The 17272-nt window shown below is 37.9% G+C and overlaps 1 protein-coding gene across 1 annotated transcript; it reads left to right on the top strand.

The window, feature by feature from the left end:
- Nucleotides 1-2595: 2595 nt before the first annotated feature.
- Nucleotides 2596-4126, top strand: LOC112188452 (GATA transcription factor 9). Its single transcript, XM_024327571.2, has 2 exons — nucleotides 2596-3018; nucleotides 3267-4126. The coding sequence occupies exons 1-2, from the start codon at nucleotides 2710-2712 to the stop codon at nucleotides 3957-3959; spliced, it is 1002 nt and encodes a 333-aa protein (XP_024183339.1). The 5' UTR covers nucleotides 2596-2709; the 3' UTR covers nucleotides 3960-4126.
- The last annotated feature ends 13146 nt before the right edge of the window (nucleotides 4127-17272 follow it).

The raw sequence follows: 17272 nt of genomic DNA, 5'->3' as shown, positions 1-17272 counted from the left end.
CGCCACCTTCAAAACTTACCGGTCGAAATTAAACCTTTATATGATGTAAAAGAGTTTGAACTGTAAGGAGCTTTGTAGTAAACAAGTAGAGTCAGTAAACCCACCAAGACTGAACACTCAAACACTCCACAGGGTACACAAGTGAGCAGTGCCAATAATTGAGGTTAACTAATCTTATAATTAAGCTACTCCCCTCAATCAATTAAGGTCTAAACCCATGCATTAAGGAGAGAGGCACGTGACTTGCATGCACGTGCTACCATGTTACTGTTTAGACATGCTAAGCATAATGCACGTGTGAGGAAGCACCAAGGGAAAGTGAAACTCGTCATCAATAGATTCCAGAATTTCCAGCCACTACTCGGAGTCTTCCGACTTGACCACCCCCCCCTAAGTAAATTAAGTCTCATATATATTATTTTCCAATTTTATTTTTCTATTTAAGACGTGCAACGGATTTTATAAAAGAAAATAAATTCATAATGAATACGTGATGCATGGTTGAGAGTTGGGACATTAAGCCATTGCACTCATTCGGTGCGTTGGAATAAACTACTGCCATTACCAAAAAAAAAAAAAACTAGTTCTTTCTTACTTATCTTAACATTTTTATTTTAAAGACATTCACCACAATCAATTAATCTAATGATAGTGACGTCTTCTTAAGCAAAAATTCATGAGTTCGACTTTCGTAGTCACATACTAATTTTTGTATGTTAGAAAAAGAAAATTTAGATAACATTGGATAGAAATAAAAATTAGGAGTATTATTTCTTATTTAGTACAATGTTCTTGACCACCTTGTTAGCTTAGGGCTAGAAACTTCGGTTACTACTCCATATTTTCAGTTTGCCGCTTACTTCAATTTTTAGATCATTCTGTATAAACACCACTAATGGTCAGTTTCAAATACGTCACATATTTATCAGATATTTGTTATAGTGTTTGACACTCTTTTGTAGTTATGTACCAATAAAATACAAAATGGTTTTCTAAATCATAAAACCACTTTTGTTTGACAAGAAACATTTGGTAAAAACAAAATCTCTAGAATGATCTTGGGAAAACTACTTGAAATTTTACTTCGGGTAATTCTACTAAGAAATGAAAGTAAAACTTAGTGAGAAGTAATCGAAACTTACGGTTCAATGTTCACTCCCCTATAGAATCGATCCTCCGTTTTGTCGCAGGAGGAGAGTCCTCCTCCAATAATAGCGTCCATGTTCACAGCCAGATTCCTCTGCTCCTAATAATTTTTATCCATCGGGAATTGTGCTCCCACTTTAATTTAAGTTTTCTCCCTCTGATTTTTTTCAATTTTTTAACTTCAATCAGTTGTACTTTCTACCCCTATTTCCTGCTACTACTGCTCCTATCATAACCACCGTTATTATATTCCCTCACCCACGTTTAAGCACGATGCTTACAGCTCAACTTAAGCTAATTACGGTCATGATCTTATCCACGTGGCTTTGTTAAGACGGTTTTCACTTTAATCCTACCTGCCACATAGGATTTAAATGACCAATTCCTTTTTGTTCCCAGTTGCTTCTCACCTAATGTTAGGTAAAACTCTCTCCCGATGAAATAAGAAAAACAATCCAATTCTTTGGTGTTAAGTTTTCAATTTAATGTGAAGTAATACTAAAAGGTATTTTAATTATAAAGAAATACTTCAGTATTAGTCTCTGGGGCATTGAGAATAGTCAGCTTCGATAGAGGCGACGGAGGAGAAGCAGTCGAAGATGGTTAGGGAACAGATCAATACTAAAATATAATCATGTATAATAGCATATATACCATTAAAACAAGTGAAATGATGTGTTAGAAAAAAAAGCACAAAACTCGCTTCAATACGAATGACATACTAAATGAAAAAATAAGACGTGAATATTCTTCTTCAACGTCATATGCTATTCTCTACGCAAGATTTTTAGCATTGTTTGTTAGAACAAGAACAACGGTGGTGAAAACAATTAACACGGATTTAAAACTTAGAAAGCTACCCATTATTTACTCTTAAAAGAATGCCATGGAGATTAAGTTTACATACGTACCTTCCTAGATTTGAGGATTCAAATGTTAGGGAAAGCTCTACTTAGCCAAGTGTTTAAGCTCACGAACTATATTACTGCCGCTGCCGTACTATCGAAGTATCGATTTGTTTTTACTACAATGGCTTCCCAGACTGAGTCAGAAGGGCCCGAGTCATTCGACACCAATCCCCATGACAATTGACCCTGGTAAATTCGGATAAGGTTTGTTTAACACCCTCATTTATTACCATTAAACTTTGTCAACCCTAATTTAATTTTTTCACCGGTTTCAAAATCCCAAAGTAAAATTCTTCTATTTCACACTTTGAATTGTGGAGACGAAAAGGGTTGGGGGTGGGTCCAAAAAGCACGTGACAAAGGTGGAGGCGTTGTCAGCGATCATGTGAGACTTCTTAAGGTTCGGTTCAAAAGGCCAGCAAAGGGGGGCAGCACTTCTCTTATTATTTAATACAAACCTCTCTGCCTCTCAAAAAGCCCCCCAATTTTCAAATTATTTACACTTCTGCCCCTCCCCTCAGTCCTCAAAACCCCCACCCTCCACTCTCTCCCTCCCTCATTCTCTCTCAGACACTTCACAAACAAGCCCAACAGACTCTGCTCTCTCCTTCTCCTTCTCTCAACTACTTGCGCTAATTCCAATACACATTTCCCGATGGAACTGCCGGAGTTTTACGTCGGCGGATACTTCGACGGCCAGCTATCCACCGAGAAGAGGCAGCTGGCGGACCAGAAGCCGGCCGGCGGCGAGCAATTCACCATCGACGACCTCCTCGACTTCTCCAACGAGGACGCTCTCGTCACCGACGGCTTCTTCGACAGCACCGTCGCCGGTAACTCCACCGACTCCTCCACCGTCACCGCCGTCGACAGCTGTAACTCCTCCGTCTCAGGCGGTGAGCCTCAATTATCCGGTAACCGGAGCTTCGGCGACTCTCAGTTCTCCGGCGACCTCTGCGTTCCGGTAAATTAATCAAACTCGTACTCCGCACCTAACCATATTTCAGTTATTGCGGAATTGGAATTTAGCTTACTCATCATCATTATTCCTTTGATTTCTGCATGCAATTTGCATGACCGTGACGTTAATTTTGTCCGTATTACTTTAATTAAACAAAATTAGCTTATTCAGAAAATTAATTTAAATAATTTAGCTCCTGCATGCATCTTTGGAAATTAAATTTCGGGAAAATTTGACGGAGAATTTTGCAGTACGACGACTTGGCTGAGCTGGAATGGCTATCGAACTTTGTGGAAGACTCGTTCTCAGTAGACAAAGACCTTCAAGCCCTTCAAATCCTCTCCACAACCACCGCAAAACCCCAAACCCCCGAAACGTCCTCCTCCTCCGCCGAAACGCCGCAAAACCCGCCGCTCTTCCACCACGAGACTCCTCTCCCCGGCAAGGCCCGAAGCAAGCGCTCACGCGCTGCCCCCGGCGACTGGACCACGCGCCTCCTCCACCTCATCACTCCCAACAACAGCAGCGAGCCCAAGCCGGCGCCCAAAACGACGACGTCGTCGCAGAAGAAGAGAGAAGGCGGCAACTGCAACTCGGGCTCGGACTCTTCGGGCCGGAAATGCCTCCACTGCGCCTCGGAGAAGACGCCCCAGTGGCGGACCGGGCCCATGGGCCCAAAGACGCTGTGCAACGCCTGTGGGGTCCGCTACAAGTCGGGTCGGCTGGTGCCCGAGTACCGACCCGCGGCGAGCCCGACATTTGTGTCGGCCCGGCATTCGAATTCGCACCGGAAGGTTCTGGAGCTGCGGCGGCAGAAGGAGTTTCAGAGGTCACATCAGCATCAGTTTCTGAGCCCGAGTTCCATTTTTGGCGTATCCAACGGTGGTGGGGATGAGTTCTTGATCCACCACCGAGGTGCGAACGATTTTCGACAGATGATGTAGGGAATGCTAGAGTAGGGTAAGGTAGGGTGGACCTCTGAGGCTTTAACAAGAATTTTCCAGCTTAAATTAAATTAATTTGCTAAATTTTGTTCTTAAAAATTTGAATTTGTAGTTAAAGGGTCATTGAGCAAAAGTTGTAGAATTGGGGGGAAAAAAAAAAGAAAAAAGAGGGGGGCTCTTTGTATTGTACCAATTGCCAAAAAGATTGGCAAATTTAGAATCAAATTATTATGTTTCCCTTTTTTGTTAAATTAATAAAATCAATGTTTCTTTATTTGCTGCTTATTGCTACCATATGTTTTCGTTTATAGTATAACACTAGAAATGACACCCGCGCATTGCTGCGGGATTTGTTGATGAGTTCATCCATCCAGTTGAAGCATGGCAATAAACTGAATGCATGCATTTGTCAAGATCTTTGTACATAAAAACTTTGCGGACAAATCAACTGTAATAATAGAGGAATCTATGTCATAGAGTGATGAAAGTCATGTAACACATAATGAGAGCAAGTATTTTTCAGTTTCCAGAATAAACAAAAGACTAATGGAAATCAAGCTTCATAGTTCTTAGCAGTTCTTACTAACTTGAATAAGTAGCGGTTCTTACCAAACCTGTAAGCACAGTGTCCTTTCTGTATCACAAATTGCACAATCAGGGGGGCAACAGACCAGCAGTGAATGAGATCCTCATAACAGACACCAAAGTTGTCACAACATCCCTAAGAAAGGAATGTTTAAGGGTAAGACATAAGATAATGGGGCAAAATAGAAATTTGCGAAGTCCTGTGCTAAGTGTACTAAACCCCTATAAACCCTTGCCCCTCTTCTTTGGTACGCAAATTTTACTTCTTTTTCCAGACCAATCCTAAATCCCTAAAAGTTCACTACAGAGCAATTTAGAACATCCTTTACTTGATCTCACCCTAGAGGTCACTAAAATCCAATTAAACCTAGTAACAGACCAACTATAAATCCTAGCAATTCAATCCATACACAAAAAAATAGATAATGGCGAATGTAAAAATCAACCATACCTGCAGCTTCACAACGGCTTATTTTCTCAAAAATGACTGAATGGCAAAGACGTAGTTAAGAAAAGAAGAGAGGGTAAAGTCGTTTTTTTATACCCTTAAGATGAACAGTATAATAAATAGTACAGGAATTTAGTATATAGTAAATTGCAATGTAATCACAAAAATTAATGAGTTACAAAAGGGCCCATATGAATTGCGAGCGTACCATGTACTAATGATTAATTAGCTCACAAGTAAACAAAATTGTTGCATGTAGTCAATTCTTCCTCATTTTCACGTTGATTCAAAAATGAATCATCGAGTCACTTTAAGCTACCAAGACTTTGTGCAATGTCTATACGTTGTAGGTAGCTCGAAGTTGGTATAGAAACAAAATATAATAATAGATTGGTAACTACAAGGCTTAAATTGGCAACAATATGGGAATTCTTTCCTCATCAAGATTTATATGGAAATAAAAGAGGATTTGATTGAATTAATAATTACATTTTAAGACTAATTATGAAGTCTTGTCACTATGAAATTATTATTTGTTTGGAATTATGATGGAATTAGGGAAGTATTTTGCTCCTCCATATTTCTAAGTTGATTATGTTTTATAGTGCTACTTTGGTCTATGTTTACATATCATGTTTCAAGATTAAAGATCGGTTCATTAAACATTAAATCCTCCATACAAGTGAAGAACTTATTTCCCTTATAAGCTAAGGATGGTTGAGGAGTTTTGATTTTCCTTAGCTGAGATGGATTTAAAATTACATTTTTTTTAACATTATTTTCATTGGTGGACTCTGTTGAATGAGCGTATGAGGAGAATAGTAAAACTAATTTAGTAGTAATCAATGTGCATTTCCCAATTTTATAACAATAACAACATATGAAATACTAGGAAAGAGGATTATATTTCTAGATGGCTTCTTCTTCAGCCCTAAACCCTAGCCGCCCTTGTTTTGGGGTTCTCAAATGGCGGTCAACTCCGGCCTCGCCTCTCAGTGGAGCCTTCCTCTCCATGCTTTGTGGCTTCTCTTCGGCCCTGCAACGCCGTTTGTTTTCGGCGAACACCCAACCAAAACAACCTCTTTGTCAGACTGGTTTTCTTGACCATGAACCTAGATCTTCCCATGGGTTTGTTCGAAGAAGAACGGGCCTCCGGTGTTGGGGCGTTGAAGCCTTCCGACGTCGGATTGCAGAACAAGGTACATCGGGTCTGATCCGACTGAGTTGAGTGAGACTAAAGGATGAATGATTCGAGTTGCGGGGACTGTCTAGATCTGGTGGGATGTTTCAGCCATGGCAAAGGAAATTCCTCTCTGTTCAGAGCAAGACGGAGAGGGGAGTTCGGTTCAGACTTGCTGAGATGGCGGTTTGGAAAGGATTTTCAATCTGGATCAGCGCTGGTATTGTGGGTCGTGTGAAGTTTGCTGCGGCGAAGATGGTTGCAGGTGCACAGGCAGTGGTCAGTGTGCAAGCTGACAGGTTACAAGCGGCGATGGCGGTGGTGGTCGCGGCTGGGATAGTTACCAGAGAAGGGATGCCCGATTATGGGGTGCACAGATCAGGTGGGAGGCCCAACTCCAATTGGGTGCCCATATCAGTTCAGTGGACCAAATCCTGTTGGAAGCTTTGGGTGCAATGGTGGAGTTAAGATTTCAAAATAGGGTGGGCTAAATTTTGTTTTTTTAATAAAAGTTTACTAATGCTTTAATTTTTTTTTTTTTACTTTTACAAGTAACATGTTTTATCCTTCCTTAAATTAAACCTCATCATATATTATAGAAATTTTACAATGTGTTAATGTATGACATGCACATAATTACCTTAAAGTGGTAAAATGAGTCCTCAAAATAATAATATTAGTCCTCAAAGTGGTAACATGAATCCTTAAAGTAGTAAATTTTCTTAGTTACCACATGAATTCTCATGTGGTAAAATGAATCCTTAAAGTACTAAAATGAGTCCTCATAGTGGTAAAAATAGTTGATATATGAGAATAGTTAACATACCATAGCCTTACCCCATATATTATATACATATCAAATAATCAAATAGCTAACTGATAAAAAAAATCAACATTAAAACACTTGATAGAATTTCGATAACAAAAGTCTAAGACAAAAAGACATACCTATTCATATTTTATCATGCGCTTTTGAATATAACCGAAAATCTTTAATTATTGAATCTGTATCATAATTCTCAACCAACTCTTTTTCTGACCTAATTTATAAAAATAAAAAAAAACAAGTTTTTGATGCGAGTATGTCTCTTAAAGTAGAATAGAAGAAAAACAATAAATACTTCAAGCAAAGAGATAACATACATATGAGTGATATGACAACAACAAAATTAATATATGGGCTAAGTTTAGAAATTTGGGGTGGGCTACTTTTTAATATTTAATTTTTTAAACTGAAATTTAGCTACAAATTAACGTTTTTTCAAAATTTGAGGTGGGCTGTAGCCCACCGGAGCCCGTGCATAGCTATGCCTTTGTTTGGGTGTCCAAAGCAAATTTGGAGGTTGGCTGGGTTCTTTCACAAATCAAACTAATGGGCTTTAACTCTATGAGATTTCGCATATGGGATCCAGGAGGATTGTCTCAGCTACGTGTCATTTTATTCTTTATGTTTCGGGATCTGTCTATGTACTATGTTTATTTTCATAGTTTTATAGGCTCACTCGTAATAAGTATGCACTGGTTGTCTAATGGGTGGTGCTAGCATACCATATCCTAAACTTGCTCTTGAGTTGACAATGGCAGGTATGTATCCGTACTATTCTGATTTGAGATGAATGAATGATTACTTGGTTAAAAAAAAAAAACTTATTTCCCTTATATAAATATTAAATTTTTATACAAGTGAAGAACTTATTTCTCTTATATGTAAACATAAATTACATACCACATTTTCATTATTAAATAGATTATGACTTTGAATTGCTCGTAAGTTGGAGAAGTTTGATGACAATTGATAATCTTACACAAGACGAAAACTATAAAATCAGGAATAACATTACAAGAAATTAAAAAAACTTGGGTGTTTACAAGATTTTTTTTCTTTTTGGAATATTTCCAACATTAGATCATATCTATTGACTTCTAAATTTTGAAAAATCAATCATGTACAATGTAAACAGATTTGCACCCGGAGAAAGAAAAAGAAAAAAAAGGAATTACAATGTAAACAGAGAATTTGAACTCGTTTTTTGATGATGATGAAGGGGTCCAACTTTTGAGGCATCAGAGAATAACAAGCAGCTGGGTAGCTACCAATAAGAGCTCGCATGGGTTTCAGTGAAATGATGATATGAGAGTTTAGTACTCGCTGATACATCGTCTTTTGTACGTACCATCCTACCATTAAAGTGCGTTTTAAAAAACTTTGAAGGAAACCAATGCAGAAGAACAAGGAAAGCAAAGCCAGACAATACTTTTAAAATCTGCATTCAACAAAATTGAAGGGATGAGGGGTATTTGGTTTGATAGCTTGCAAAATGGTGCAGGTAGCAGGAAAGGTTGAGGTCATGTGGGGATCAATTAAACAAAGAATTAGGTACACTTGGGGATTCATATAATTGTCCACCCGATCCTAGACATTTGCTCTTCCATGGGCTCCCACTGTCTTAGTTACTTTGTATTACATTTAGAAATCTTGTACCATTCTTTGTTACAATTTTCCTTTTAATTGTGATTATAAGAGAAGCAATTTGAAAAGTCTTATGGCACGTTTACTTACTTGAAATGGAAAATAATAATGAATCGGAGACAAGTGGAATGAGATAATTAAGAAAGGAATCGGTATTGATTCCGGAGGAATGATTCATAAACCCATCTCCCCCTTTCGTAATCGAATTCCTGAGTATTCAAGAATCGATTCTTGATAAGGAGGTGGAACCTACATCCATTCCGATTCCTTTATGTGTTAGTAAACGCATGAATTCTTTTACCCGGAATCATTCTGATTGCTTTATGTGTTAGTAAACGCATGAATGTTTTTACCCGGTAATCATTCCCTTTCCTTCCAAGTAAGTAAACGTGCCCTTAACTGTCGAGAATTCTGTTAGAATGTTCGCAATAAGCACAATATCTCAAATTGAAGAAATGGTTACAAGTTTTGCTCACCAGCCATTAGTTGATTTTACAGTGATAAATCTTATAACTCTTAAGGAGTCATTAGTTTTGATGCTTGTGCAAGTACGACATGTTAAGTTAGCCGAGGTTTGGCTGATTTCAGTTTGGCATCTTCATTCTTGAAGTAACCTAGACACGGTGAGCTTCAGCGTCAGAGTTATCGATCGCGGTTTCTAGTGTTACATCGACGATATTTGCTTCAAGCACTGTAACTGCTTTTCAGGTAAAATGGGCTAATGATGGAGCCCTAAGGGCAACTCCAACCTTGGGACTAAAAATCAGAATTTGATCAAGTTTGAGACTTTTCATCTCCAACCTTGATTTTTAGAGGGGTCTGGTCTCATAAAAATGAGACTTGGGGCCATCTGAAGTCTCAAAATTGAGACTTTTCCAGGACTGAGACCGATGAACAGTGGTCTGGGACCACAAGCTCGTCTGACCCAGCTTGAGAGAGAGAGAGAGACGCGCTGGAGATTGAAGAGGAGAAGGACGCGCGGAAAAAAGAAGGGGGAGGAAGAGAACGCGCGCAGACGCGCTGGAGAGAGAAAAGTCTGATTTTATGGTTTCTGCTCCAGTGGGCCCGCCATGCTGGGCTGTCTGCTGCCTACCGTTGGGAGATGCAACGGTCAAAACACGAACGGCTGAGATTGCTCCATTTTGAAAATGGACGGTCCGCAGAAGCTTGAATTTTTTTTTTTTTTTATTCAAACGGATCTATTTTCAATCTGATGGCTCAGATTTGAGGGAAATTTTTTTTATCAACGACTCTTATTAAATGAAAGGTTATTGTGGCCTATTTGTTCAAAAAAAAATTAAAAAATTTACCAGAAATTTGTGGGAAAAAAATATATCCGTTGGAACAGTAAATTATAGAAAAATCTATAAATACCAACCCATTCTTTTCTATTTCCTCACACCAAATATACTCCATCTTCTTTACAATTTTCCATTCATAAACACATCTTCTTGTTCTTAAATATATCTATATATATTTTTTTTGTCTTGTGAAAAATGGCTCCAAGAGGGGATTCATGGAGACACAATGAAGAAGTTATTCTTTGCCGAGCTTGGATCACCGTTGGGGTGATGGTGCTGTCGGAAAAGATCAAACGTCGGAGTTATTATGGAGTCGTGTTTCGGAGGAGTACAATGCTCACAAACCGGTAGGTTGCATGGAGAGAACAACTTCTAGTTGCCAAGCTCGTTGGAAGAAAATAAGTCCGGCATGTATGAAGTGGCGCCATGCCCTTAACAAGGTCGAACATTTTCAACGAAGAAGCGGCGAAAATATGGAGGACGAGGTAATTATATTGAAATATGTTCAATAATAATTATGTTTTTATTTTTCATGTAGTTGTTAAAAGTAAAATGTTCTTATCTAGTTTATTGATCGATTTATACTAAGCTAATTTTTTAATTAATATTTTATTTACTTAATATTATATGTAGCTCATGAATGTCAAATCAACGTACTACGACACAAATGGTTGTGATTTTTTGTTTGAGCATTGTTGGAGAGAGTTGAAAAATACGGAAAAGTTTGGGAAAATTCCATCAATGGAAAACACCCCGTTTAGTGTTCCTAATCATGTTGACTTGGATGACGATGGAACACCCAATACTGATGATGAGTCGACTCCATCAAGGAAGGCACGTCCTCAAGGACAGAAAGCTCAGAAGCTAGCTAAGAAAAAAGGCAATAAGCAGGATGCGGATGGCCTACGAGTTCAAATGCAGAAATGTTATGAACAAACAGAGCGCGAGTACCAACAAAGGCAAAAACAGTTTGAGGAAGGCCAACTAATTGAGCAACGCGCTGAGGATGCTCGCACGATGCAGGTGGATCCATCAATTTTCACCCCAAGAAAGAGGAGTTATTGGGAGAGGAAGCAACAACAAATAATGGATAAGGAGGCAGAAACTTCAAGCATCCCGGAACAATCTCAAGATCCTACACCCTCTGGAGGAGACAACACATGTACAGGCTTGGCCACTTATGATTCACTTCAAGAGACAAATTGGATGTAATTCATATTATTAACTTCAATTGTTTGTGTTTTAAATTATGATAATAAAAAATATTCCATTAACTTGAATTGTTTGTGTTTTAATTTATGATAATAACAAATATTCCATTAACTTGAATTGTTTGGATGTAATTCAGTAGATCATCTTCATAATAAAGCATTGAACTTTATTGACATAATAAAGCACACCACACAAATTAAAAGCACACAATACAAAGTAAACGCATACCACACAATACATAGTAGGCCATGACCACTTATCATGACTACATGGCCATTTATTGAAAGCAAAAAAAAAAAAAAAAACACCAAGGCATACTCCTCACTGGTGGTTCTGATCAGCTTGTAGCTTCATGGTCCATAGATGATCGACTAGATCATCTTGGAGGTTTTTATTCATCACTGGACATCTAACCTCCCTATGACGACGCAAGAATTGATTTAGTTGATACGGATTGCGATGAACATCGGTGGGAATTATTGGTCTGTCATATATCTCTGCTTTCTTGGGTCTAGTTGGGATATCATCCGGATCAAATGGCTCTGCTGCATCTTCATCATGCTCGTCTTCAACAATCATATTGTGCAAGATAATACACGTCATCATGATGTATTGAAGGTTCTCCTTACTCCACCCACGAGCTGGTCCTCTTATGATTGCCCAACGAGCTTGGAGAATACCAAATGCTCTCTCCACGTCTTTTCTGTATGCTTCCTGCATCCTTGTGAAGTGTTATGTCTGCGGCGTCCTCGGGTTTCGAATTGCTTGTACAAATGACCCCCACTTAGGGTATATGCCATCAACAAGGTAATAACATTGACGATAATGCCTATTACATACCTGGTAGTTTACTTCAGGGGTTTCACCAAGGCATACGTCATTGAACAATGGTGAACATCCAAGAACGTTAATATCATTCAGGGAACCTGGAAGTCCGAAGAAGGCATGCCAAATCCAAGTATCGTAGGAGGCCACCGCCTCTAAGATGATTGTCGGTTTCCCTTTGTGTCCAGTATACTGCCCTGACCATCCGGTGGGACAATTTTTCCACTGCCAGTGCATACAATCAAGGCTACCCACCATCCCCGGGAATCCCCGTTATGCAGCTTTGTCCAGCAGCCGTCGCAAATCCGCTGGTGTTGGTCGGCTGAGGTAAGTCTCATGGTACACATTCCAGATTGCCGTTGTGAAGTGCTCCAAAATCTCAATGGCAGTGCTCTTCGCAATATCTAGGTAATCATCGCAGAAATCAGTTGTGATGCCATACGCGAGCATTCTCATGGCGCATGTCAGCTTTTGTTCAGTGGATAAGCTTAGTCTCCCACAAGCATCTCTTGTTTGAACAAAATATGGGTCGTAGTTAGCCATGTCGCGCATCATCCTGTCAAAGACCCAAGGTTGCATTCTATATCGCCTACGAAATATGTTTGGTTCATACCTGCACGGATCAGTGAAGTATTGAGCTTTGAGTCGAAGATCCATCAGCTCTCGATCCCTGGCCTTATAGGTACGACCTTCTGAAGAACCACCCCATTGTGAATCCTCATCTTCCAGAGTTTGGATTTGCAAGGCAACGACAGACATCATCAAGGCTCATCGACGGCTTCTCGTGACGGCCTCTTCTTGATCTTTCTGCAACCATTTCGTCAAACGATTCATTGCATAAATGGTTTGACAAAATCAAAACGGAAAAGAAAGAAAGATTTGTGTGATTTGGATATGAGAAGTGTTTGTGAATTTGTGAGAGATGAGGATGACAATGACCCCATATTTATGGACGGTTTGAGTTCATATCATTAGATAAGATATGACACGTGGCGGACAAAAACTCAACCGTAATTTGGACAGCCAATTAGAAATTGACACGTGGCGCTGAAATCACATCGAAATTCAGCTGTTTGGCATATATGCCGACACAAAACATCAAAATATCTTCTAAATAGTTAGATTTTTTGTCGTATATGGCGACACTTTTGTCGTATATGCCGACACAAAAAAAATTTCAAAACTTTTTTTAAATTCATTAAATAATAAAAATAATTTTTAAATATTATGATAAAATGTTAAATTATTATTTTTACCTTATTTAATTAAATTAACATATTTTTAATATAATATTCATCAAAATTATACCCATATTATATTTTAGTCAAGAATAGTGAAAATAGCACCCCCATATAGCACCTCATGGTTGGAGATGAGAATTGAGTCCTATATGAATAGTGCAACAAAGGGGTGCTAAAATGAGAATAGCACCCCCAAATGGTGCCTATGGTTGGAGTTGCCCTAACAGTGGATGGTTTAGACTTGAAATTTTGAGCCATCTGGTGTTTCAGGCTCAGATTGGTTATACTGGGAGATCTTTTGACAATTTGAGACGTTTAGGAGGTCACCAACCAATTTTTCGACTTTCTAGTCAATATCTCTAGAGTGCGACGCACGTTTCTGCTTCAATCCTTGTGCTAGAAGAAAAATATAAACAGAATTTAGACTTTATGGTAAATATAAAGAGATTTATAATTCTCAACAAGATTTTTTAAAACTCGATAACATTTCGAGTGAAGTGAGAACCGTTTAAATAATGGAGATAAGCTCAACTCATAAAGAACATATCGATTAATTACTAAAGTACTATATAAACTACATTAAAAAATACTAGAAATTAGAGACTCAAATCAATGTATATATATATATACTCAAATCAATGCATATGCCAGTAATGTGATAGAATATTGGGGCTAATTTGAATTGACGACAAAGCCAAGTGCAGCTGGGCCATGCAATCCATGCTAGCTAGCTATCAACCTTTTGAAAAGTCACACACATCTATACGTAGAACTTAGAAGGGTACACAAAAGTACACAACATTTGTACACATTACACATACATAGATCATTGATATTGTTGGTCTACTCTAACATTGTATATAATTGAAAGGGAGCTAACTAGCTAGCTAGCAGCTGGGAGCATGATAGAATGTGATTTGAAGGAGGCTCGGGGTTTTGCATGTGGATGATGAAACCCATCACATGCTTCTCTACATGACGTGCATGCCTGCCTCCATATATATTCTGCATCGGATAATATATATTTCCCAGATTAATTTCAGGAATGGCTTTGCTGACCCCTTTGTCTATGGATATGTATATGGGGATCTTTCCCCCCATGTTAGTTGTTTAACTAAACCAGATACGATAATAATATATGTTTCTTGTCCCTTCCCTATAGATATATAGCTAACCTTTTGTGACTGTGGAATCATGGCATGGGTCTTTCTTATTTTGCCTCAAGTAATAAGCAATGTTATTGATTAGAATTCGATCTCGCACTTCAATTAGTAGCTAGCCCCTTTGTTCATTGTGATACTTGGAAGTTTGAGTCCAAGTTTAGCAGGCAATCATGGCAGAGTTAAGTGGCTTGGCTCCGACTGTTTGAGAACATGAACTTTCGACACCTCGGATTGGATATGGTGGCTAAACTCCCAGTAATTGTTGTTTCATAATTGTGACAAGAACCAAGCCTAGCAAACTTCCAGGTCCCAAAGATTGCATTGACTGGTCTTGGGATAAGGCTAGCTGGCTAGGATATTTGAGCATAAAAATGAAAGACCTATACGTATATTTTTGAAACTTGAAACTCCTTTTTTTTGGAATTTTGTGGTTTGTCTACGTTTTAAGTGAAGTGTTGTTACAACAAAATCAAGCTTTTTTCTCAGTACGACTACATAAACTTTTCTCTAATAAATTGATAGGCAAACTTAATTTGACTTTTTTCTTTTATGCCAGTGTTTGATCTTTCTACATTCATTTACGCCCCCCTGAATGACATTATTTCAGTTCTTGGTTGCTATTAGTCTGGATGACTTTTGTCTTTGACCGACTGTGTTCATTATGGTACGTATTAGTTTTCCATTCGGTCACTATACTGAGTGAATCAAAACTCTATAAATCAACCAATGTAACGGAATAACTACGGAGTGCAAAAATATAACTATAAAGCGGAAACAGTGTAATGTTGACTCTCAAAGTTTTTTTATGCTATTTCTTGATTTACGTGTGCCATCGATCTTTACTCATGGGCAATGCTAATCATCTTTATATCCTTCTAACTTTATCAGATATCCCTTGACAAAAAAGTATCAATAGTTAATTCTATATATTTCATTGTGCTTGTACTGTTTAACTTCTACGTATTCTATCCAAGTTATAACATGCATGGTGAAGAACCCTAGACTGGAGGTTAATTTAGAACTAGCTACAAATAGGAATATTCAGTATAGCTGGAAGCATTGGTACGTAAAGGTGATCATAAAGCAGCTGAGCAGGAAACAGATCAATCGGAATGAAAAGGAAAACGGGTGGGTATTCTTTTGAGATGGATGTTTACTTAAAAAGCATCCCACATGGAGCACCAAATTGTTTTTCCAGCATGAAGAAAATATGCCCCAACTGAATAGCTCAGCTTATAAATGGTAATGGGCAAACTAATGGGAAGCATGACTTCTAAATTAGTTGAATGATAATGATAAGCTTTAGGCTAGCTGGCTAGGCTTCTTTTTCAAAAATTCCCTCTCCAATTCTCCATGATGAACAAACCCCCATTCTGTCTGTGTATGACTTTCAATTACCAATTCACATAGCCTAGAGATAATGATTCGTTCATCATGGTATGTGGTTCTGTTCATCTGACTACATCTGGTAAAGATAACATCTTTTCATGGAACAATTCTAAAAACACAAAGTTCTTTGCTTTGGTTTTTAATTGCATTTTGAGTAACATGAACAAGATGGGTGAAGGAATATACACTTTGTCTCACATATTCTTCTTTCTCTACCGATAGGATTTGAGTTTGACCACAAAATTGTGTGACAAACTTGGAAGGTGGATACATAATTCAACAAAAAGATGCGAAGCCCTATTGCTAGCTACGTTTATGGTTGCCAGCTCTGAAGTAATTAATTACTTCCGAAGAAAATTAAGTGAAAAAATGGGTTAATCAATGTAAAAATTTATTGTAAATTGAGATAATTTTTTTTTTTTTGTAAATTATAAATTAATGTATCGATATATTAATGTTTAAATTAATTTTTTATGACAGTAGATCAGCTACTTCAAAATTAAAATGAGTTAATCTAACAATTCATAGAATTACTACTTTACTATCGTATTAAATTAATATACTTAATATACCGATACATTAATATAACGTAGATAACCACCTAACAGTGAAACTCATAATCAAGATAAACTTCCTTTTGACTTTACCAAATAATGATTTCACCAGAGAGATCAGCAAATCAAATTAGTTAATCAAGCATAAACTAGTTAGCTAGTAGTGATGCTGTTCTTGACCCACCCACACTAGGCTTAGGCAGGCACATGGCTATGCAAAAACCAGTTGGCTACAGTTGCTCTCCTTGTTTGTTCTTGTTAACCTTGTTATGTATGGAGTTAGTCAACATGATTAATAATGCTGCTCCCTGTTAAATGGTCCTCTCAGTTGATTAAACTTAATTTATACCCCCATTAATTTAATTTAATTACCTGCTAAACAAAGGTTTGGCAATTAGCACCAAACCTTGAGATTTTTTGAGCATATCTTGAAATCTGGGTAGTTTCTAAGGTCAACGAGCAACAGAAAAGGGTGGTCTTTAGGTTTATTTCAGCCTTTCGTTGGGCTTGTTCAAAAATTATTTGTCTACGAGTCTTGCTATGTACACCTAAAATTTCATCACTCCACCCAGAAATCATTAGAACTAGCAAAATTCTAAACCACTAACCTCTGGGTGTAGTGATCAGAGAAAAACAATGTCAAGCATAAAAATTTGAGTCCAATTTTTCTGTTGATATTTTTAGTGCTCACATTCTCTATATAATCTATGTCTAAATTAAAAAAAGGTTTACCTAAATGTCAAAAAGCTGTAGTTTTAAACAAAGACAGAAAATTAGTACTGAAATCACAAGCAAAGGCCGGATCATATGAATTTCATAGACTATGATCCCTCATTAGTCAGTACAGTTAGGTTTACCAAATTTACAGCTCAGAGAGGCCTATCCTCCAACAAATATCAATTAATTCCATCAGTAGCTATGTATATATGCTCCTCACCATAGAAA

The sequence above is a fragment of the Rosa chinensis genome, chromosome 2, assembly GCF_002994745.2.
Source record: "Rosa chinensis cultivar Old Blush chromosome 2, RchiOBHm-V2, whole genome shotgun sequence".
Classification (NCBI taxonomy): Eukaryota; Viridiplantae; Streptophyta; class Magnoliopsida; order Rosales; family Rosaceae; genus Rosa; species Rosa chinensis.
This window is presented reverse-complemented; position numbering and strand designations above follow the sequence as displayed.

Coding starts and splice junctions, on each gene's coding strand:
- LOC112188452 (XM_024327571.2), top strand. CDS start 2,710: ATGGAACTGCCGGAGTTTTACGTCGGCGGATACTTCGACGGCCAGCTA. Junction 3,019..3,266: donor CCGGCGACCTCTGCGTTCCG/GTAAATTAATCA, acceptor AGAATTTTGCAG/TACGACGACTTGGCTGAGCT.